Genomic DNA, 23,672 nt, shown 5'->3' with positions numbered 1-23,672 from the left:
CCCATTTCTTCTCTTCCTTACCACACTCACCATTGCTCTGGATTGTTGACCCTAAATATTTCAAGTCCTCCACCCTTGCTATCTCTTCTCCCTGTAGCCTCACTCTTCCCCCTCCACCTTTCTCATTCGCGCACATGTATTCTGCTGATCCCTGATCCAGTCCCACCTCCACCTTAAATTCTTCTGTCACACCTAAGGCACACCTCACCATTGTTCTGCTCCCATCATACATGTCCTGTACTATTTTAACATACTTCTCTGCCACACCAGACTTACGCATGCAGTAACACAGTTCCTCTCTTGGTACTCTGTCGTAGGCTTTCTCTAGATCCACAAAGACACAATGTAACACCTTCTGACCTTCTCTGTACTTTTCCACTAGCATCCTCAAGGCAAATAATGCATCTGTGGTACTCTTTCTAGGCATGAAACCATACTGTTTCTCGCAGATACTTACTTCTGTCCTGAGTCTAGGCTCACTACTCTTTCCCATAACTTCATTGTGTGGCTCATCAACTTTATTCCTCTATAATTCCCACAGCTCTGAACATCGCCTTTGTTCTTAAAAATGGGAACTAGGACACTTTTCCTCCATTCTTCAGGTATCTTCTCACCCGCTAGTATTCTGTTGAATAAGTTGGTCAAAAACTCCATAGCCATCTTTCCAAATTGCTTCCATACCTCCACCGGTATGTCATCAGGACCAACTGCTTTTCCATTTTTCATCCTTTGTAGTGCCTTTCTGACTTCCTCCTTATTAATCATTGCCACTTCCTGGTCGCTCACACTTGCCTCTTCAACTCTTCCTTCTCTCTCATTTTCTTCATTCATCAACTTCTCTAAGTATTCTTTCCATCTATTTAGCACACTACTAGCACCAGTCAACACATTTCCATCTCTATCCTTAATCACCCTGACCTGCTGCACATCCTTCCCATCTCTATCCCTGTCTGGCTAACCTGTAGAGATCCTTTTTTCCTTCTTTAGTGTCCAACCTGGTGTACATGTCTTCATATACCTCTTGTTTAGCCTTTGCCACCTCTACCTTTGCCCTACGTCGCATCTCGATGTACTCCTTTCGCCTCTCCTCAGTCCTCTCAGTGTCCCACTTCTTCTTCGCTAATCTCTTTCCTTGTATGACTTCCTGTATTTTGGGGTTCCACCACTAAGTCTCATTCTCCCCTTTCCTACCAGAAGACACACCAAGTACTCCCTGCCTGTCTCTCTGATTACCTTGGCTGTCGTCGTCCAGTCTTCTGGTAGCTTCTGCTGTCCATCGAGAGCCTGTCTCACCTCTTTCTGAAAGGCCGCACAACATTCTTCCTTTCTCAGCTTTCACCACATGGTTCTCTGCTCTACCTTTGTCTTCTTAATATTCCTACCCACCACCAGAGTCATCCTTCACACCACCATCCTATGCTGCCGAGCTACACTCTCCCCTACCACTACTTTACAGTCAGTAATCTCCTTCAGATTACATCGTCTGCACAAAATATAATCCACCATCTGTCCCTCAAAGTTCATTTCCTGTATGCCATACTTACCCATCACTTCTTCATCACCCCTGTTTCCTTTACCAATATTTCCATTACAATCTGCACCAATCACAACTATCTCGCTGTCGGGGATGCTCAGAACTACTTCATCTAGTTCCTTCCATAATTTCTCTTTCAACTCTCGGTCACATCCTACCTGTGGGGCATAGCCGCTAACCACATTATACATAACACCCTCAATTTCAAATTTTAGTCTCATCACTCGATCTGTTACTCTTTTCACCTCCAAGACATTCTTAGCCAGCTCTTCCTTTAAAATAACCCCGACTCCATTTCTCTTCCCATCAACTCTGTGGTAGAATAATTTAAACCCTGCTCCTGAACTTCTAGCCTTACTACCTTTCCACCTGCTCTCTTGGATGCACAGAATATCAACCTTTCGCCTAATCATCGCATCAACCAACTCCTTAGCTTTTCCTTTCATAGTCCCAACATTCAAAGTCCCTACACAGTTGTAGGCTCTGTGCATTCCTCTTTTTCTTCAGACGATGGATCCGGTTTCCTCCTCTTCTTTGTCTTCGACCCACAGAAGCTGAATTTCCACCGACGCCCTGCAGGTTAGCAGTGCTGGAGGCAGGCGTTGTTAACCCGGGCTACGACCGATCCTGTATGGGATTCTTTAGATGAATGCTCATATTTGTTTGGCACAGTTTTTACGCCGGATGCCCTTCCTGACGCAACCCTCTGCATTTATCCGGATTTGGGACCGGCCTTCAGATTGCACTCTTCGTGCCCCCATAGAGCTGCATTAGAATTCGCAATATAGGAAGATGTTCAAATACTTATTTTCTTCACTGTAAGTCATTGAATTCTTGATCAGTGAACCAACTATTTTCTGCCTTGTGCCTTTATTAGGACACTCACTCACATTCTGCTGGTTCAATCAGTATTAGTATTCTGGATATATTTTGGAGACACGATCGTCACTTTAAACTGCTCTCTTTGCACAATTGTCATTACACTGGTCTATAACTGGAACCACGAACGGGTAAAGGCACTCTGTACAAGCTTAACACAATGTGGGACGTTGACACACTTATCTCTTAATTGTTCTAAATGAAGAAGATTTTAAATCTTACACGACTATTATAAGGAATTGTTCTTAGAAATAAAAATGTCTTATTCTTTGTTCTTGTTGCTTTGTTGTCTTTGTTCTGAGTGTCGTACCAGGGCAGCACCGACTGCCAGAGAAAAATTCCTTGTGTGTTTTTACACACTTGGCCAATAAAGCTGATTCTGATGGATAGATTTCTCTTTCATGTCTTTTGTCGTATTTACCTCCCTTTTATTTTTTCTTTTCTTAACCATAAGGGCTCAATTCCACAAATGAATCTCTGCTAAAGGTCCTGGGATGCATGGTGCTGAATTTTCATGCCAAATATTGGATCTATGTGTGTGGTGGAATGTTCCTCATGATTTCTTTTGTGGGAAAACTTGTTGGATACAAGATCATCTACATGCTGCTTTTCCTGCTCTGCCTCTCCTTTTATCAGGTTTGAATATGAGAACAGTTTATGATTTGTTGTTCAAATTTTTTTCATAGTCTGCATTTAAGTTACATTGAATTGTTGCAAATTATTAAGCACATTCCTTTTTTGGTATATATTCCTAAATGTTCAATGTGATTTACAATTAATACATTGTTCTAGAAATATTCAGGAATTTAGTAAGAAACCAACAACATGTTGACAATGATGTTTGTTTTTGAAAAATGACTTAGATCCAACTTTTACAATTAAACAAATGTGATTTGAAAGGGTTATGGAAATTTAGTATTGTATTTCTGTCCTTAACGTATGTAGCGCCTCGCTAGTATAAAATACTTCGATGAGGTAGCCACCTTAGTTCTTTCCTCACTCCAAAGTAGGAAACTAATAAATTAACTCAATGGTAATTACTCTAAATGCCTATTACAACTTTACTCTTTACCTGTGCATTTAATAAATGTCCTCACTTTCTTTGTCCTTCCTTTGTCCCTTTTCTCAACCACCTCTCCCTGTCACACCGTCCAGTTTTTTTCCTCTCTCTCTCTTTCTCTCTCTCTCTCTCTCTCTCTCTCTCTCGCTCTCTCTCAAAACCCAGTTTACCACAATAAATCAACAAACAAAAGTATTTCCTTTTCACGAATGAATCAAACACATTTAAATACAAATCCCTCCAAAAGAAAATAAAGTCACCGGACGCATTTTAACAGATATTCCACCACATTGCATAAAGAAAACCTATAACCCAATTGCTACTCTTTATACTGAACTTTTACTTGTACCAACTTTTAACTGGGTTCCACGTACTTTATTTTTAAACAGATCCAGAACATAATTTTATCTTCCACTAAAAATATCTTCTGCACAACCCATACCCATTCAATTTACATGTTACCATTAGACCCTCTCATTCCCTTCTTGTTTTCTTAAAAACAAACAAAAAATCTAAAATAACATGGACAAAAGAATATTTGGCGAAGGTGGTACAAAACATCAGTGAGTGAACTGTCGAGCCTGGTTGTTTGTTCTTATTGGCAAAACCAGGATTGCATGAACATTTAAATTGCAAGCAACCTTGAATTATCGGCAAAAAGAATTACACAGCGCACCGATTGTCAGTTCACCCAATCACAAGACATTTGACTAATTGAGAGGTTCAGGTTTGGATTACTGTGTGCTGCCAATGCATTTATTACATGTCTTAGAGTAAGATCTCACGTTATGTCAAAAAGAATTATGTAGAAAAATATACAACGATAAAATAATTCTATGCTAATATATAAAAGGTTACAGTCACAAAAGTTTTGTTGCTTCTTTCTTTTTTCTTTTTTACGCCAGTTCTTACATTGAAACATAAATAATTGCACCCCCAAATCTTATCTATGACTGATCTTTATATGGAGATGTCTTTTGAAGCTCTTCTGGTGGCTTGTTGTGGCCTACACCATGCTGGTGCTATTCTCCTCTACACATACCAATTTGAAGACTTCCCTGGCTATTGGAGGAATTTTACTGGACTCACAGAACCACAGTATGTTCTTGCCTAAGACTCGATTGAGCTCGTGCACCTACGTCATCAAATCACGTGACATCAGCACATTGCCGGTCAAACAAAGCATTGTTCCAAGTTAATTCCGTTGAGACGAAACGAAAATATGTCTTAGAGCACGACACCCAGGGTTTTGTCCGATACCATTCAACATTTAGAAGGTGATAATAAATGAAGGTACGTGGAAAAATGAGAGACACTTGGCATAGAGGCCACATACTGTATTTAATGCTGAAGTTGATGTTTCCGGAGACAAAAAAGTGGACTGTTAATTTGCTTCCGCTTGTCTTGGCCAACCGGATATACACATGTATCTGGTGAGTAAGTTGTCAGGATTTACACAGAAAAGCTCGAAAGTGTATAAAAGTCTGGATGCATACAAACACTTTGTTGCTGGATCTGTTCTCAATCAGGAATAAATCCCACACAGTGATGGACCCACTCAGTTTTTTTTTTAATACAAATACCAATATTTGAATAAATGACCCCTGGTTTTACACAAACTCGCATTCATTAATGATGACTGGGGGAAACAAAATTTAGGACAGGGAGTCGTCTCCTTCGTACACAGAAGTGTGTTGTGGCCACACACTTACCTGCTTAAACCTCTCTGCGACATATTTAAATGTGCTTTGTTCTCAAATTAGTCAACTTGGCATTATAAATACTTCTTGGTTATTTGAGATTGACAAGAATAATCCCTACGTGAAATGAAATGATCGCTACACAAGCGTGATGTATTTCGTTGGGCACCATCCATCCCGTTTAATTGCTGAAATCCACCGATCTTTTCTCTGCTTTTCAGCTGGTATTCTATAGAATGATATCTTAGAAGAACTGTGTCATCTATAGTGACAACCAACAGGACAACAGGTCTCGGGCAATTTGAAAAATCTGCTCCGGTTCAACAGTTTACGCACTCCAGAGCAGCTAGGATTGAACAGCAATATGGCGACTGTGACGTCACGTGCACAAGCTCTATAGTGTCTGTTTTCCCCCCTGTGTTTTGTATTAGATGGCACGGTGGGACAGCTGGAAAGCGTTGCCTTCAGAGTTATGAGGACCCTGGTTCAATCCTGCCCCTCCCTGTGTGGAGTTTGCATGTTCTACCCATACCTGCCTCCGGTTTCCTCCCACATCACAAAAACATGCAACATTAATTGGACATTCTAAATTGCCCCAAGGTGTGATTGTGAGTGCAACAATTTGTCTCTATGTGCCCTGCGATTGGCTGGCAACCTGTTCAGGGTGTACCCCGCCTCCATCCCGTTGACAGCTGGGATAGGCTCCAGCACTCCTGCAACCTTTGTGAGGGTAAGCGGCGAAGAAAATGGATGGATGAATGGATGGTTTGTTTAACTGTAACCTATCCAACGAATAACACAACTAACTCAAGTACTGTATGGAAGTCAAATAAATATGGTTTAATAAGGTCCCTTGTCTCCTAAGGCTTGCAGCCATCGGTCTGTAGACGTTTGCCCTCTCAGAGCTCTTCACTAATATTCTGATCCCTGGATTCTTCCTGTTGGCCTGTATTCTCCAGCTACACTATTTCCACAAACCCTTCATGAGAATCACTGACCCTGAATGTATTACACCAATTAACCGGTAATCCACCAGTAAATTATTTTATTTTATAGTAACACTTGGTGACACATAATGATTTACCTATTATTATGACAAAGATATAACATGTTATTATTAAGTATGTACTGTACAAGTTACCTTATACCCAGTCCCTCCTGGTATTGGTGCAACAGTGTTTGAGCTATAATTTGCCTGTCATGACAATAAATTCTCATGTGTCTTTTGGGTAAATCGAGTCACAGTGTAAACATGAAGCCCTTTCATTTTTTAAATATCATCGGGGCAGTCTGTGCCTCTGTAGTTTTATCCCTTCCACAATATTGATATTTTCTTCTGTCTCCAGAAAAAGCAGCTGTGACAAGCCAAGTTCAACTAATGTTGGAATGGTCTCTGATTTGGAAGAAGTGTTAAAGAATGTCATCAATAAATCGAGTAATAAAGGTATGAAAAATTCTATGATCTTATTTTGTCAACATATTAAACTGTTCAATTTTTCTTCATTGGTTATAAAATGTTAGAAACGTTTTTAATTCCCCCAAAATGTATTTACATGTTCATTAGTGTTAATTTACAAAACCAATTCCAATGAAGTGGGGATGTTGTGTGAAAAATAACTATTAACAGAATACAAGAGTTTGGAAATCATGCTGAATGAACGGCATGTATATTTAATTGAATGCATGACAAAAACAAGGTATTTAATGTTCGAACTGATAAAAATTATTATATTAAGCAAATAAGTATTAACTTAGAATTTTATGGCTGCGATACAGTCCAAAAAAGATGGGAAAGGGGAACTGAGGACACTACTTGTTGAAGCTTTGTCAGTGGAATTTTTTCCCATGCTTCCCTGATGTAGAGCTTCAGCTGTTGAACACTTGCCTCTTCTACTCTTCTTTCTCTCATTTTCTTCATTCATCAACTTCTCGTAGTATTCTTTCCATCTGTTCAGCACACTACTGGCACCAGTCAACACATTTCCAACTCTATCCTTAATCACCCTTACCTGCTGCACATCTTTCCCATCTCTATCCCTCTGTCTGGCCAAGCTATAGAGATCCTTTTCTCCTTCTTTCGTGTCCAACCTGGTGTACATGTCGTCATATGCCTTACCTTTACCTTTGCTCTACGTTACATCTCAATGTATTCCGGATGCCTCGACTCAGTCCTCTCAGTGTCCCAGATCTACTTCGCTAATCTCTTTCCTTGTATGATTTCCTGAATTTTGGGCTTCCATCACCAAATCTCCTTCTCCCTTTTCCTACCAGAAGACAAACCAAGTACTCTCCTGCCTGTCTCTCTGATTACCTTGGCTGTCGTAGTCCAGTCTTCCGAGAGCACCTCCTGTCTATTGAGAGCCTTTCTCACCTATTTCCGAAAGGCCGCACAACATTCTTCCTTTCTCAGCTTCCACCACATCGTTCTCTGCACTACATTTGTCTTCTTAAATGTCCTACCTACCACCATAATCATCCGAGACACCACCATCCTGTGTTTTCAAGGTACAGTCTCCCCGACCACTACTTTACAGTCAGTAACTTCGTCTGCACAGAATATAATCCACCTGCATGCTTCTACTCCCCCACTTGTAGGTCACTATATGTTCATGCCTTTTCTTGAAAAAAGTGTTCACTCCAGCCATTTCCATCCTTTTTGCAAAGTCCACCAGCATCTGTCCCTCAAAGTTCCTTTCCTGGATACTGTACTTCACTTCTTTATCGCCCCTGTTTTCTTCAATAACAGGTCCATTACAATCTGCACCAATCACAAAACTCTCTTAATCTGGGAAGCTCAGAACTACTTCATCTAGTTCTATCCTTCCATCCATTTTATTTTGCCGCTTATCCTCACGGTGGTCGTGGGGATTGCTGGAGCCTATTCCAACTGTCAATGGGCAGGTGGCAGGGGACACCCTAAACTGGTTGCCAGCCAATTGCATGTCACATTGAGACCAGCAGCTGCACTCACAATCACACCTTGGGGCAATTTAGAGTGTCCAATTAATGTTGCATGTTTTTTGGGATGTGGGAGGAAACTGGAGTGCCTGGAGGAAACCCACGCAGGCACGGGGAGAACATGCAAACTTAAAACTCGACACAGGCGGGTCTGGGTTTGAACCCGGGACCTCAGAACTGTGAGGCCAACGCTTTACTAGCTGAACGACCGTCCCGCCTCATCTAGTTCCTTCCAGAATTTCTCGTTCAACTCTAAGTCACATTTTACCTGTGGGGCATAGCCACTAATCCCATTATACATAACATCCTCAATTCCCAATTTCAGCTTCATCACTCAATCTGATTCTCTTTTCACCTCCAAGACATTCTTTGCCAGCTCTTCCTTTAAAATAATAACCCTGACTCCATTTCTCTTCCCATCTACCCCAAGGTAAAATAATATAAACCCTGCTCCTAAACATCTGGCATCATTACGTTACCATGTGCTCTATTGGATGCATAATATATTAACCTTTCTCCTAACCATCATGTCAACCAACTCCTGAGCTTTTCCTGTCATAGTCCCAACACTCAAAGTCGCTAAACTCAGTTTTAGGCTCTGTGCATTCCTCTTCTTCTGCTGCTGACAAATTCACTTTCCTCCTCTTCTTTGTCTTTGACCTAAAACAGCTGAATATCCACCAATGCCCTGGAGGTTAACGGTGCTGGGGCTAGGCATAGTTAACCCGGGCCATGACCAAACTGGTACGGTATTCTTTAGATCAACGCTCATATTTGTTTGGCACAGTTTTACGCTGAATGCCCTTCCTGACGCAACCCTCTGCATTGATCCGGGCTTGGGACCGGCCTACAGATTGTACTGGCTTGTCCCTCCATATTGCTGCATTAATATGCCACACATGTTCAATGGGAGAAAAGTCTGGACAGGTGGCAGGCTATTCTAGTACTAACACTCTTTTACTTCAAAGCCACACTGTTTCAACACATGCAGAATGTGGTTTGACATTGTCTTGCTGAAAGGAGCATCCATTATAAAGACGTTACTTGAATAGCGGCATACGTTGCTCAAAATCCAGTCTTTACAGTGAAGAAAATGAATATTTGAACACCCTGCTATATTGCAAGTCATCTCACTCAGAAGTCATGGAGGGGTCTGAAATTTTCATCATAGTTGCATGTCCACTGTGAGGGAGATAATCTAAAAAGAAAATACAGAAATCACAATGTATGATTTTTTTTCACCATTTATTTGTGTATTACATCTGCAAATACGTATTTGAACACCTGTCTATCAGCTAGAATTCTGACCCTCAAAGACCTATGTGTCCGCCTTTAAAAAGTCCACTTCCACTCCATGTATTATCCTGAGTCAGATGCACTGTACCTGTGTGAGGTCGTTAGCTGCATAAAGACACCTGTCCTCCCCAGACAATCAGTAAGACTCAAACTTGTAACATGGCCAAGACCAAAGAGCTGTCCTAAGACACCAGAGACAAAATTGTACAACTCCACGCAGCTGGAAAAGGCTACGGAGAAATGGCCAAGCAGCTTGGTGAAAAAAGGTCCACTGTTGGAGCAATCATTAGAAAATGGAAGAAGGAAAACATAACAGTCAATTTCAGTCAGAGTGGAGCCCCATGCAAGATATCACCTCGTGGGGTCTCAGTGATCTTAGAAAGGTGAGGAACCAGCCCAGGACTACATGACAGGACTTGGTCAATGCATGAAAAGAGCTGTGACCACTGTTTCCAAGGTGAGTGTTGGTAATACACTTAGACTGTCATGGTCCTACCGGTCCAGCCCTGGCTGCGTTGATTAGGAGGCGCACACCTGCGCCTCATCACTGATAACTAACCTCAGTATATGTAGGACCCAGCGGACGGTCTGGCCTTGCCAGATCGTTGCCATCCATACCTCGTTCCCGCACTTCTGCATTCCTGATCCTGAACCCCTGTGTACCGACCTTTGCCTGTCCTCCGACCAACCCTGTAAGCTTGACGCTCCTGATACTTCTGCTCGCTCTGAGTGACTCTCCGGCATTCAACATTGGAACGAATAAAGACCTTCCTCTAACTGTCTTCCTGTCTATCAAGTCATGCATTTGGATCCGCCCTAGCGTTCTGGTTATGACAAAGACATCATGGTTTGAAATCATGCATGGCACGGAAGGTTCTCCTACTTAAACCAGCACATGTCAAGGCCCATTTTAAGTTTGCCATCGACCATTTGGATGATACAGAGGAGTCGTGGGAGAAGGTTTTGTGGTCAAATGAGACCAAAATGAAACTTTTCGGTCATAATCCCACGAACCGTCTTTGGAGGAAGATGAATGATGAGTTCCATCCCAAGAACACCATCCCTACTGTGAAGCATGGGGTGGTAGCATCATGCTTTGGGGGTGTTTTTCTGCACATGGGAAAGATGACTGGACTGTATTAAGGAGAGGATGACCGCGGCAATGTATTGTAAGATTTTGGGGAACAACCTCTTTCTCTCAGTCAGAACATTGAAATGGGCCATGGCTGGAACTTTCAACATGAAAATGACCGGAACCACACAGCCCTTCTTGAAAAGGCGAACCACCACCCCACTCTGCCAATCCAGAGGCACTGTTCCCAATGTCTATGCGATGTTGCAGAGGCGTGTCAACCCCACAACATCCAGAGCCTTTAGGAACTCTGGGTGAATCTCATCCACCCCCGGGGCCCGGTCACCAAGGAGCTTTTTAACCACCTCGGTGACCTCGACCCCTCAACTCAAAATAGAAGAGCCCGCCTTAGAGCACCCAGACTCAGCTTTCTCATGGGAAGGCATGTTGGTGGAATTGAGGAGGTTTTCAAAGTATTCTCCCCACTGGCTCACAACATCCCGAGTTGAGGTCAGCAGTGCCCTGTCCCCACTATACACAGTGCTGACGGTGCACTGCTTCCCCCTGCTGAGACGCCGGACTGTAGACCGGAATTTCCACGAAGCCGTACTAAAGTCGTTCTCCATGGCCTCACCGAACTCCCCCCATGCCTGGATTTTTGCCTCAGCGACCACCAAAGCTGTATTCTGCTCGGCCAGCTAATACATATCAGCTGCCTCGGGAGTCCCACAATATCAAAGGGCAGTCTTGGCGGAGTCCAACATCACCAAAAAGAGTCAGGCTCACTGCCAGCAATGCGGACCAAACTCTGACACCAGTCGTAGTCCAGGGACCAAACAGCCCCTAAGAGGGGGTTCGGCACCCATTATCCCGAAGCACTCCCCAGAGGACTCCCCAAGGGACGAGTTGGAATGCCTTCTCCAAGTCTATAAAGCACATGAAGACTGGTCAGGGGAACTCCCATGCACCCATGAAAACCCGAGCGAGGGTGCACAGCTGATCCACTGCTGCAATCTGAGATTCAATTTACCAATGTACCCTGGTTTCCAGAATATCTTCAGAGAACTTATCGGGCTGAGGAGTATGAGCACCCTATCTTCTTCTTTTCCTTTCGGCTTGTCCCGTTAGGGGTCGCCACAGCGTGTCATCTTTTGCCATCTTAGCCTATCTCCTGCATCTTCCTCTCTAACCCCAACTGCCCTCATGTCTTCCCTCACCACATCCATAAACCTTCTCTTTGGTCTTCCTCTCGCTCTTTTGCCTGGGAGCGCCATCCTCAGCATCCTTCTACCAATATACTCACTCTCTCGCCTCTGAACATGTCCAAACCATCGAAGTCTGCTCTCTCGAATCTTGTCTCCAAAACATCCAGCTTTGGCTGTCCCTCTAATGAGCTCATTTCTAATCCTATCCAACCTGCTCACTCCGAGCGAGAACCTCAACATCTTCATTTCTGCCACCTCCAGTTCAGCTTCCTGTTGTTTCTTCAGTGCCACCGTCTCTAATCCGTACATCATGGCCGGCCTCACCACTGTTTTGTAAACTTTGCCCTTCATCCTAGCAGACACTCTTCTGTCACATAACACACCAGACACCTTTCGCCAGCTGTTCCAACCTGCTTGGACCCGTTTCTTCACTTCCTGACCACACTCTCCATTGCTCTGTATTGTTGACCCCAAGTATTTGAAGTCGTCCACCCTCGCTATCTCTTCTCCCTGTAGCCTCACTCTTCCCCCTCCACTTTTCTCATTCACGCACATATATTCTGTTTTACTTCGGCTAATCTTCATTCCTCTCCTTTCCAGTGCATGTCTCCATCTTTCCAATTGTTCCTCTGCATGCTCCCTGCTTTCACTGCATATGACAATATCATCTGCGAACATCATGGTCCAAGGGGATTCCTGTCTAACCTCATCTGTCAGCCTATCCATTACCACTGCAAACAGGAAGGGCCTCAGAGCTGATCCCTGATGCAGTCCCACCTCCACCTTAAATTCCTCTGTCACACCTAAGGCACACCTCACCATTGTTCTGCTGCCATCATACATGTCCTGTACTATTTTAACATACTTCTCTGCCACACCAGACTTACGCATGCAGTACCACAGTTCCTCTCTTGGTACTCTGTCATAGGCTTTCTCTAGATCCACAAAGACGCAATGTAGCTCCTTCTGACCTTCTCTGTACTTTTCCACGAGCATCCTCAAGGCAAATAATGCATCTGTGGTACTCTTTCTAGGCATGAAACCATACTGTTGCTCGCAGATACTTACTTCTGACCTGAGTCTAGCCTCCACTACTCTTTCCCATAACTTCATTGTGTGGCTCATCAACTTTATTCCTCTATAGTTCCCACAGCTCTGAACATCCCCTTTGTTCTTAAAAATGGGCACTAGAACACTTTTCCTCCATTCTTCAGGCATCTTTTCGCCCGCTAGTATTCTGTTGAATAAGTTGGTCAAAAACTCCACAGCCATCTCTCCAAATTGCTTCCATACCTCTACCGGTATGTCATCAGGACCAACTGCCTTCCCATTTTTCATCCTTTGTAATGCCTTTCTGACTTCCCCCTTAGTAATCATTTCCACTTCCTGGTCCTTCACTCTTGCCTCTTCAACTCTTCCTTCTCTCTCATTTTCTTCATTCATCAACTTCTCAAAGTATTCTTTCCATCTATTTAGCACACTACCGGCACCAGTCAACACATTTCCATCTCTATCCTTAATCACCCTAACCTTCTGCACATCCTTCCCATCTCTATCCCTCTGTCTGGCCAACCTGTAGAGATCCTTTTCTCCTTCTTTCGTGTCCAACCTGGTGTACATGTCTTCATATGCCTCTTGTTTAGCCTTTGCCACCTCTACCTTTGCCCTACGTCGCATCTCGATGTACTCCTTTCGCCTCTCCTCAGTCCTCTCAGTATCCCACTTCTTCTTCGCTAATCTCTTTCCTTGTATGACTCCCTGTATTTTGGGGTTCCACCACCAAGTCTCCTTCTCCCCTTTCCTACCAGATGACACACCAAGTACTCTCCTGCCTGTTTCTCTGATCACCTTGGCTGTCGTCGTCCAGTCTTCCAGGAGCTTCGGTTGTCCATCGAGAGCCTGTCTCACCTCTTTCCGGAAGGCCGCACAACATTCTTCCTTTCTCAGCTTCCACCACATGGTTCTCTGCTCTGCCTTTGTCTTCTTAATCTTCCTACCCACCACCAGAATCATCCTACATACTACCATCCTATGCTGTCGAGCTACACTCTCCCCTACCACTACTTTACAGTCAGTAACCTCCTTCAGATTACATCGTCTGCACAAAATATAATCTACCTGCGTGGTTCTACCGCCGCTCTTGTAGGTCACTATATGTTCCTCCCTCTTTTGGAAATAAGTGTTCACTACAGCCATCTCCATCCTTTTTGCAAAGTCCACCACCATCTGCCCTTCAAAGTTCCTTTCCTGGATGCCGTACTTACCCATCACTTCTTCATCGCCCCTGTTTCCTTTACCAATATGTCCATTACAATCTGCACCAATCACAACTCTCTCGCTGTCTGGGATGCTCAGAACTACTTCATCTAGTTCCTTCCAGAATTTCTCTTTCAACTCTAGGTCACATCCTACCTGTGGTGCATAGCCGCTAACCACATTATACATAACACCCTCAATTTCAAATTTTAGTCTCATCACTCGATCTGATACTCTTTTCACCTCCAAGACATTCTTAGCCAGCTCTTCCTTTAAAATAACCCCTACTCCATTTCTCTTCCCATCTACTCCGTGGTAGAATAATTTAAACCCTGCTCCCAAACTTCTAGCCTTACTACCTTTCCACCTGCTCTCTTGGATGCACAGAATATCAAACTTTCTCCTAATCATCATGTCAACCAACTCCTGAGCTTTTCCTGTCATAGTCCCAACATTCAAAGTCCCTACACTCAGTTGTAGGCTCTGTGCATTCCTTTTTTTCTTCTGACGCTGGATCCGGTTTCCTCCTCTTCTTTGTCTTCGACCCACAGTAGCTGAATTTCCACCGACGCCCTGCAGGTTAGCAGTGCCGGGGGCGGGCGTTGTTAACCCGGGCCACGACCGATCCGGTATGGGATTCTTTAGATGAACGCTCATATTTGTTTGGCACAGTTTTTACGCCGGATGCCCTTCCTGACGCAACCCTCTGCATTTATCCGGGCTTGGGACCGGCCTACAGATTGCACTGGTTTGTGCCCCCATAGGGCTGCATTAGGAGTATGAGCACCCTATAATTGGACAAATCCTCCAGCCCGCTTTTATATATAGTATAGTATATATATATTTATAAATAGTTGGACCACCACTCCAGCCTGCCATTCCAGGGGCATTGCCCCTGATGTCCACAAGATGTTGGCGAGGCGTGTCAACCACGACAGCGCCACAACATCCAGAGCGTTGATGAACTACGGACAAATCTCATCCACCCCCAGGGCCTTGCCACAAATGAGCTTTTTAACTACCTTGATAAACCCAACCCCAATGATAGAACAGCACAGTTCAGAGACCATTTGCCCTGATTCCTCCTGGGAACGTGTGTCGGTCTTTGAAGTATTCTCCCTCTGACTCACAAGTGGCCCATCCCTGCTATACACAATGTTGATGGTGCACTACTTCCCCATCCTGAGATTCCAGCTGGCGGAGCAGAATTTCTTTGAAGCTGTTCAGAAACTGTTTTCCATGGACTTACCAATCACAAAATTAGGAACTGCAACTAGGGTCCCCTGGTTCCAAGTGCATGTGTGTGCACCTGTATGCATGAATATTGCCTTCAATACGCACAGTGAGTAGGGAGCAGACAAGTCAAATAACAAACCAGCACTCGTGTTCTGATTGGGGTGCTGTTCCTCCCAATCACATTTCAGGTCTCACTGTAATTGCCAATGTGAGTATTGAAGTCCCCCAGCAGAAAGATGGAGCTATAGCGGGAGCACTCTCCAACACCCCTTCTAAGTACTCCAAAACGCGTGGTTACTATGAACTGCTGTTTGGTGTATATGTACAAACAGTCAGGCCCCGTATCCCCACCCAAAGGTGGGGGGAGGCTACTCTGTCATCCAACCGTGTGAACCCAATAGAGCTTGTGCACGTGACGTCACCATTTTCACCGCACTATATTGCCGGTCAAACAGAACTGCTCGACATTGTGGGAGACGTTGAACCGGAGGAGATTATTTACACTACCTGAGACCTGTTGTGCTGTTGGTTGTCAGAACAGATGAGACAGATATTCAAAGAGATCATTCTATGGAATACCAGCTGAAATGACCAGAAAATATTGATGAATTTTGGCAATTAAACATGATGGATGGTGCCCAAGCAAAATACACACACTCCTGTGTAGCGATCGCTTCACTTCAGGTAGGAATTATTCTTCTCCATCTCACATTACTAAGAAGTATTTGTAAGGCCAAGTTGGCTCATTTGAGAACAATGTGTATTAAAAAAACTGTCTCTCGCATAGGTTTACGGAGGTTAAGTGTGGCCCCAATCGCTTACGTGTAGGTTCCGTGGAGACGACTCATTGTCATTGTTAATGAATGCGAGTTTGTATCAAACCAGGGGTCATTTATTTAAATATTGGTTTTTGTATTGAATACTAGCTGAAAAGATCGATGGATTCCGGCAAAGGTTAACATGTGGCTGAACATGCTTCCGGGTGCACAAGCCGTCAACCTGTCACTATGTGGGATGTATTCTTGATGAGAACAGATCCAGCAACGAAGTATTTGTACGCTTCCAGAATTTTATACATTTCAATCTCGACGATTTACTGAACAGATACATGTATATATCCAGTTGTCCAAGACAAGCGGAAGCAAATAAACAGTCCAATTTCTTATCGGCAAAAACATCGACTTCGGCATTAAAAACTCTATGCCGAGTTCATCATATTTTTCCACGTACCTTCATTTATTTTCACCTTCTGAATGTCTAACGGTATCGTACAAGACTCTGGGTGTCGTGCTATAGGACATATTTTTGTGTCGTCTCCAACCAACTTAGCATTGAGCAATGTTTTGTTAGACCGGCAATATGGTGACAAATAAAAGTCACGTGATTTTATGCCGTAGGTGCACAAGCTCTATATACAGGCACCGAGCATGAGATGAATAAGCAAACTCACACCTGCTCGGTGAAAGAGAGGTCCAACATCCTCAGCAGGATTGGTAGCAGAGCCCAGGCCATGTGTGGAGGCAAACCCGACTATTTCTAATCGGAACTCCTCACTCTTACACACCAGCTCAAGCTCCTTACCTGTGAGAAAAGTGACATTCCACATCTCTAGAGTGTGTAGCTGGGGATTGGCTGGCCAAGATCCCTGCCTCAGCTTGCAATGTATCCGACCTCAAGGCCCCTCCCACAGGCTGGGGGCCCAAGGAAAGGGGTACCCAAATTACCCTTTTTGGGCTGTGCAGAGCCAAACACCATGAGTGCAGCCGCTTGCCTACCAGCCCCCCTTCCACGCCTGGCTCCAGAGGGGGGCCTGGTCCAGGGATGCCCAGACTTTTTTACCACAAGATCTACTTTTCAAGCAGCAAGCCTCTCGCAATCGACTGGCTTCTTTTTTTTTTTTTTTTTTTTTCACAATGATCAATGATGAAATAGAATGACCAAGTCACAAAGATCAACCCACAACAAAAATGCAAAACATATTTATTTTAAAGTATATTGAGGATTCTTTATGTGTAAATGTATGTTTGTGTGCCTTGCATAATCGCATGAACCAATATTGCACAACACTACATCGTGATCCATAAACATTTTTTGTAACTATCTGAGTTCACGTTGATGATCACTCAATGCCATATGAATGAAAATGCACACCTGGGCTGTGTCACTCAGTGGATTCGTCCAACTGCAGTGAGAAACACACAATTTCTGATGTCCTTCCACACCAGCCATGGTTTCACAGCGCTGTGTAACTGTACTCCTTTACAGAGCAGAGATTTTTCTGTGCGGCCAATTGGGATTTTAGTTCATTCACTTTTCTCATTCTCATCTTGCTTTTGGGCAGAAATTTGGCATCGTATTTTCCATTAACAGTTCGAAAATGCCGCAACACATTTCACAACACTGGCAGATGAGGTAAACACACTTCAAAAATAACATCGTTATAAAGTTGTCCTCCTCCTATTCTGGATGAAAGTGATACATATTTCATCCATACTCATGTTTGATATGATTTCTTAAGCGAGGGCTTAAAATAGGGGGGGAACTCTCTGACTAGCATGTTTTCCTATACTGTCGTTTTTTGCACATGCGCGGTGAGCTAAAGGTCAGAAAAACTGCTCTTATTTTTGTCTCGTGGCACGCTGTCACAATCAACAAAACTGCCTCGCAATTGAGTCGATCGCGATCGACGAATTGAGCACCCCTGGTCTGGTCCTTTATCGAGGACCTGTTTTCCATGGGTGACCCTGCCAGGGACATAAAGCCCCAGAAAAATTAGCTCGTAAGATCATTGGAAAACAAAAACCTCTCCACCACGATAAGGTGACAGCTCAAGGTGTTTTTTGAGGTGGGGGTGGGGTGGGGGGGGCAGTGCATTTATGGGACTGAGACTGTTTTTGATTGTTCTGAAACTGCCTTTTTTGATTGAAGAAATTACATGGTATGGTGTGTTCAGGTGGTGAGGTAAACAAAATCTGTATCCTCATGACAATACATTTGTCCGCTCTCAAACACATTTATGCGAATCAGAAGCCCGTAAAAGCAACACCTGATGATGTCCATTACTCAATATAGTGAGATATTTAATTTTGAAACAGTATAGCGTGTGTTTGAAATCACATAAAACAAAACACAAGGCAAAATGCCATTAGACATATTAGACACCCTGCCGTTAATTCAAATATGATTTCCATAGAAAAATACTAACACTCCAAAACACTGTTGTCTTCATATGTTGATCCCTGCTTATTTTTCTCTTCTGGACCTGCATGCCTCTTTGTTTCAGTACCTTCAAGTTGTTCACTTTTGAACACTCCTCCTTTTTTTTTTCTTGATAAACTTGATGGATATGTATAGACCACTTTTTAATTCCCCCTTTGCAGCATAATGAGTAAATGCAGCACTAATTTTTTTAGGCTGTACATTGATTATCTGTGCCCATCAATACTGACATTGCAATATATGATCAAGCTTCCTGTTGTCTCATTAAATGATTCTTTTGATGTTTTTAATCATTAGTCTACTGCAAATCAACTGCTTCCTTTTCTTTTCAGTGGAATTTATGGCCAGCAAGTGGGGTCTGGTGATGGACAGATTACTGGTTCTGTTCAAAAGGTTCTCAGACATTATGAACAAAGGTCAAATGATTCTCTGGACTCTTCTGGAGCTTCACATAATTAAAATGGTGGCATTGTATGCTGTGTGGGTTGCCCTTGACGAGGTATTTCCAGATAAAATGGATGTCTATCTTAAATCATGCTGAACACATCCAACACACCTGACCTGAAATGATTTTGATCTTCACACAACAGTAGTAAAATAGAGCTACTTTGTTTTAACAGTCATGTAAAATCATACCTTGTACCACTGAGTTTTTGGCAGACTTAAAGAGCAATGATTAATATTAATTAATTAACATTAGGTAATTTAACTACAATGGAACAGCCAAAGTGAAACAAAATCTACATGGATGCTGCAATGCTTCTTGATCTCTTGATTTAAGTGACTTTGGAAACGGTGTATTATTTTGGTCAAACTTTAGTAATTAAATAAAACCTTTATCAACCGGGAAAGATATTCATCCATCCATCCATCTATCCATCCATTCATCCAACCATTTTCTTAGCCACTTATCCTCACAAGGATCGCAACAGTGCTGGAACCTATCCCAATTATCAATGGGCAGGAGGCAGGGTACACCCTGAACTGGTCGCTAGCCAATCGCAGGGCACATAGAAACAAACAGGTGCGCTCACAATCGCACTTAGGGGAAATTTAGAGTGTCCAATTAATATAGCATGTTTTTGTGATGTGGGAGGAGACCAGAGTGCCCGGATGAAACACACGCAGGCACGGGGAGAACATGCAAACTCCACACAGGGGGGGCTGGAATTGAATCTGGGTCCCCAGAACTGTGAGTTCAACGCTTTTCAGTTGCTCCACCGTGCCGCTGGGAAGTATATTTTTAATTAAAATTTGAATATGCTTAATAATCATAGTCACCAAGTAAAACACTGTACTTTAGTTTAACATTATATTATAAAAAGAAAAAAGCCTTATTTCTGGCCACAGGTTCCAGTCCATACTGCCATAACTGATGACTTTTGCGAGCAATATAATGAATTGAAACGTCAGTGGAAAAGTTGTTTACAAAAGGCAATGATAGGACTACTAATAATATTAAAAATGCATTCAACCTAAATTTTTTTTTGTCTTTTTATTGTAGCCATCTGTGTTCAACCTGGTTCTGGTGGTACTGTGGTCGTTGGCGATGCCATTTAGTCGCTTCAGACCAATGGCTTCCACACTGTCAACAGTTTGGTTGTGTGTAATCATCATGTGTAAAATGTTGTACCAGCTTAGTGTTGTGAACCCTACTGTGTACGCCAACAACTGCAGTTCAGTAAGTCTTGCATGCACTCACCTGCTAACCAATACATGTTACATACACATCATCATTAATTTCACTGTTGACATACTGTATACAGTACTATGAATACACAACATTGCAAAGGCGTGGGAATGAAAGGGGACATGTTCTCTCAGTTTTTCGGAGGAGAGTTTTATTTGAAGAGTAGATACACCAGTGTGGTGAAGCGGTCTAACTATGCGGCATTTCTACATGGCAGGCATGTTTATGGAGTATGACGTTCACATCAAAGGCAATGCATTGACAAACTTGCTGTATTTCCAACTGAATTTCACAAGGTGACTATTTATTACTTTTATCACACCAAAGCATGTGATATAGTTTCTTTTCAGTAAAATGTTTCATTTTACCTGTGAAAGGACATTTCCAATTTCTTTGTTTTGATTGAACAGGAATGCATTGTGTGCAGCTCTATGCAGCAGAATGTCCTGGGATCGTCGTTCTTTTAGCTAGCTTACCCTCCACATGTATTGAATGCATTGATGACTTTGACCTCCCTAGCTTAGAATCCCTGCTGGCACCAAGCTAAAATGGGGAATACTGTCTCGACCTATTCATATCTGTTCATTTCCCACCACCCCCGGCCAAGATCAGTCAGTGCACTGTGCCATGAGACTCAAGGAAGCAGAACCCTTGTGGGTGTGTGTCTGCAATGCTCCAGTTTCCACAGACAGACAAGTTTCCAGGTCCATGAAGAATTTTTTTTTGTTTTGTTTTTTTGTTTCTTTTGTTTTTTGAAAAAGAAAAATTGTGAGATAGCTGCAGTGAGGCAACTGCCACCACCTCCTAATGCAGTGGTTCCAAAACTTTTTTTCTGTTCCTCCCATTTGAAGATGAAATTATATTCAGCCCCCCACCTATATATATATCCATCCATTTTCTTTGCCACTTATCCTCACGGGGGTCGCAGGAGGCAGGAGGCGGGGTACACCCTGAGATGGTTGCCAGCCAATCGCAGGGCACATAGAGACAAACAGCCACACTCACAATCAAACCTAGGGGCAATTTAGAGTGTCCAATTAATGTTGCATATTTTTGAGATGTTCGAGGAAACCAGAGTGCCCGGAGAAAACCCACGCAGGCATGGGGAGAACATGCAAACTCCACACAGGCGGGTCCGGGAGGTTTCTAACGTCTTGGTTTTTGTAAAATTTTGAGATTTTTTTGCTTTGGTTTTCAAACGAAAATCGGCATTCGAACACCCCGACCAGCTGACCAACGACGATTTGTTATTGTGCTTTCGAACGCACCCCCGAACAAAACTGAAACAACGTAACACGCGAAACCGTGTGCGACACAACCAGTCGACCCACACACTCCTCTGCTCGTGGACACTTCCCAGTACTGTAGTAATTTTTTTCTTCAAATTGAGCAACATTAACCCCCGATCATGGATCCAAAGAAGGCAAGTGGAACTGCTGGTGCTGAAAAAAGGAAAGTGTTGCGTAAAACAGTCAACTTCAAGAAGGATTTGATAGCCAAGCACGAATCTGGTGTGTCTTTCTGAGCTATCGAAAAAGTATGGCATGGCGAAAACGACGATCAGCACCATTCTGAAACACAAGGATGCCCTCAAAGCAAGTGATGTTGCTAAAGGAGCATCCATGTTGACCAAGCAGAGGCCACAGATCTTGGAGGAAGTCAAAAAGTTGTTTCTTATTTTTACGAACGAGCAGCAGTTAGCTCGTGATAGTGTCGGCGAAGAAGGTAGGAGATTTCATCTGATGAGGCTGAAGGCAGGAAGGATGTCTCAAGTGCCGATATTAAAACTATCTGCGCTAAATAGAACGACGTCCATAATTTTGTAGAACTTCATCACCTGAATAAAGCTGAATATTGCAGAGCACTGCAAAATTTGAATGATGTTGTTATGAGCCACTTCAGAAAAGTGCCAAAAAGACAGTAGAACCAAGCATTAGATTCGTTAGTTGTTCTTTGTGAAAAGGGCGAGTCCCCCCACTGAAGACATTTGAAACTGTTGATTTGCGTTGCTTTTTTTTGTTCCATTAACCGTACCTCTCGCTGCAAGTTATTTTTTTATACGTGACGTACTTTCTGTGCAAATAAAAATTGGGTTAGGGTTATTTTTCCCCTCTCATTATTGCTTGTTTAAAGATATTCTGCACTTTTGTTAATAAAAAACGATTTACAAGGCTGGGGGCCAAGTCGCTACATATACGGCAATGCACTCACAGCCTAGCATACTCTACTAGGCTAAAGCATACATTTTAAGCAAAAAAATAAATATATTTCTTAAATTATTTAATTATATAAACTATTCAAACTATACATGTATCTCTACTATGCAGTTTATTATCAGGAAAAACTAAAGAAAAATCGCTTGAAAATTTTTTTCTAGGCTTGGAACACATTATTTCATTTTCCATACAGTGTAATGGGAAAATGTGCTTCGGTTTTCAAACGTTTTGGTTTTCAACCAGCCTTCTGGAACGGATTGTGTTCGAGAACCAAGGCACCACTGTATATACACACACACATGTTATATCAAATGATGTGCAACTTGTATAATAGAAAAAAAAATCGAAAATATTGAAATGAACAGAGTTTGAAAGACAGATACCCAGTGTAGTTCATAAAAGGTGAAACATTCCATTCAAGGTTTTGTTTCGTAGCCGATGGTTTAAAGTAGTCAGTTTTCTTGCTTAACAGTTTCTTTCTTCCTTCCTAACAGCCACTTTTAAATGAAACCAACCTTTCACAAATGGAAATAATGAACTCATCCCTGTATAAGGCACCCATGGACCCAGCAAAATGGTTTGGCGTCAGAAAGGAACCTACTGTACTGGACTATAACAAGGTATGGTGAGTCTAAATTGCCGACGAACTTTAAACCTGACCATATGCATCTACCATAATGTGTGGCACATTCTATCAAAAGTCAGTGAAAATCAACATGGACCTTATAATTGTCACATTTGATCTATCCCCCAGAGGTATATTTTCCAGACAAAATAATAATACTGGGCCTGATCACATCACTACAAAAAATAGTGTACATAACAAACATTAACTGCGACATGCTTAGTGTGATTGTAGGACCAAATTAAAAAAAAAAGATAAGTAGCTTCAACCACAATATATGTTGTGCATTACGCAGCTACTACTAATAGTCTCACAGAGATGGATGTATTTTATTGTCAGGCAATGATGTGATGTGATACCAGCTTGCTAGCTCCGTTTTTAGTATCAAATAGTTTCATTCAATATGAACTCATTTACTTATTTCTACAGAACCATTTATTAGCACTGCTGTTGTTGGTGTTTGAAGCGACAGTGTATCGTCACCAGGCCCACCGCTATCGTCAATTGCAACGATCTCCCCCAAACATACCTGCTCTATTCCCAGAAGTCACTAAGAACACTTTAGACCAAGGCCTCATACCCTGCTTCAAGTACCTGCTGAACTACACTTTCTACAAGTTTGGATTAGAGGTGACAAATATGTTGGGAATTCACTTTTTCCACAATGACTAACACTGGAAATGTTGACTTTTCAAAGACTTGTTTTCTTGTCCACGCTGTGTTTGA

At 42.7% G+C, this 23,672-nt stretch overlaps 1 protein-coding gene across 1 annotated transcript in view; it reads left to right on the top strand.

The window, feature by feature from the left end:
• piezo1 (piezo type mechanosensitive ion channel component 1 (Er blood group)) overlaps positions 1 to 23,672 on the top strand; it is a 324,721-nt gene that overhangs the window by 137,451 nt on the left and 163,598 nt on the right. Inside the window, 9 exon segments of the mRNA XM_061837790.1 lie at positions 2,868 to 3,054; positions 4,429 to 4,502; positions 4,505 to 4,571; positions 6,039 to 6,197; positions 6,520 to 6,617; positions 18,748 to 18,914; positions 19,920 to 20,096; positions 22,816 to 22,941; positions 23,376 to 23,576. Coding sequence (XP_061693774.1) covers positions 2,868 to 3,054; positions 4,429 to 4,502; positions 4,505 to 4,571; positions 6,039 to 6,197; positions 6,520 to 6,617; positions 18,748 to 18,914; positions 19,920 to 20,096; positions 22,816 to 22,941; positions 23,376 to 23,576 — 1,256 coding nt within the window.

The sequence above is a fragment of the Syngnathoides biaculeatus genome, chromosome 12 (assembly GCF_019802595.1).
Source record: "Syngnathoides biaculeatus isolate LvHL_M chromosome 12, ASM1980259v1, whole genome shotgun sequence".
Classification (NCBI taxonomy): Eukaryota; Metazoa; Chordata; class Actinopteri; order Syngnathiformes; family Syngnathidae; genus Syngnathoides; species Syngnathoides biaculeatus.
The sequence above is the reverse complement of the archived record's forward strand: the minus strand, read 5'-3'. Positions and strand labels throughout refer to the sequence as shown.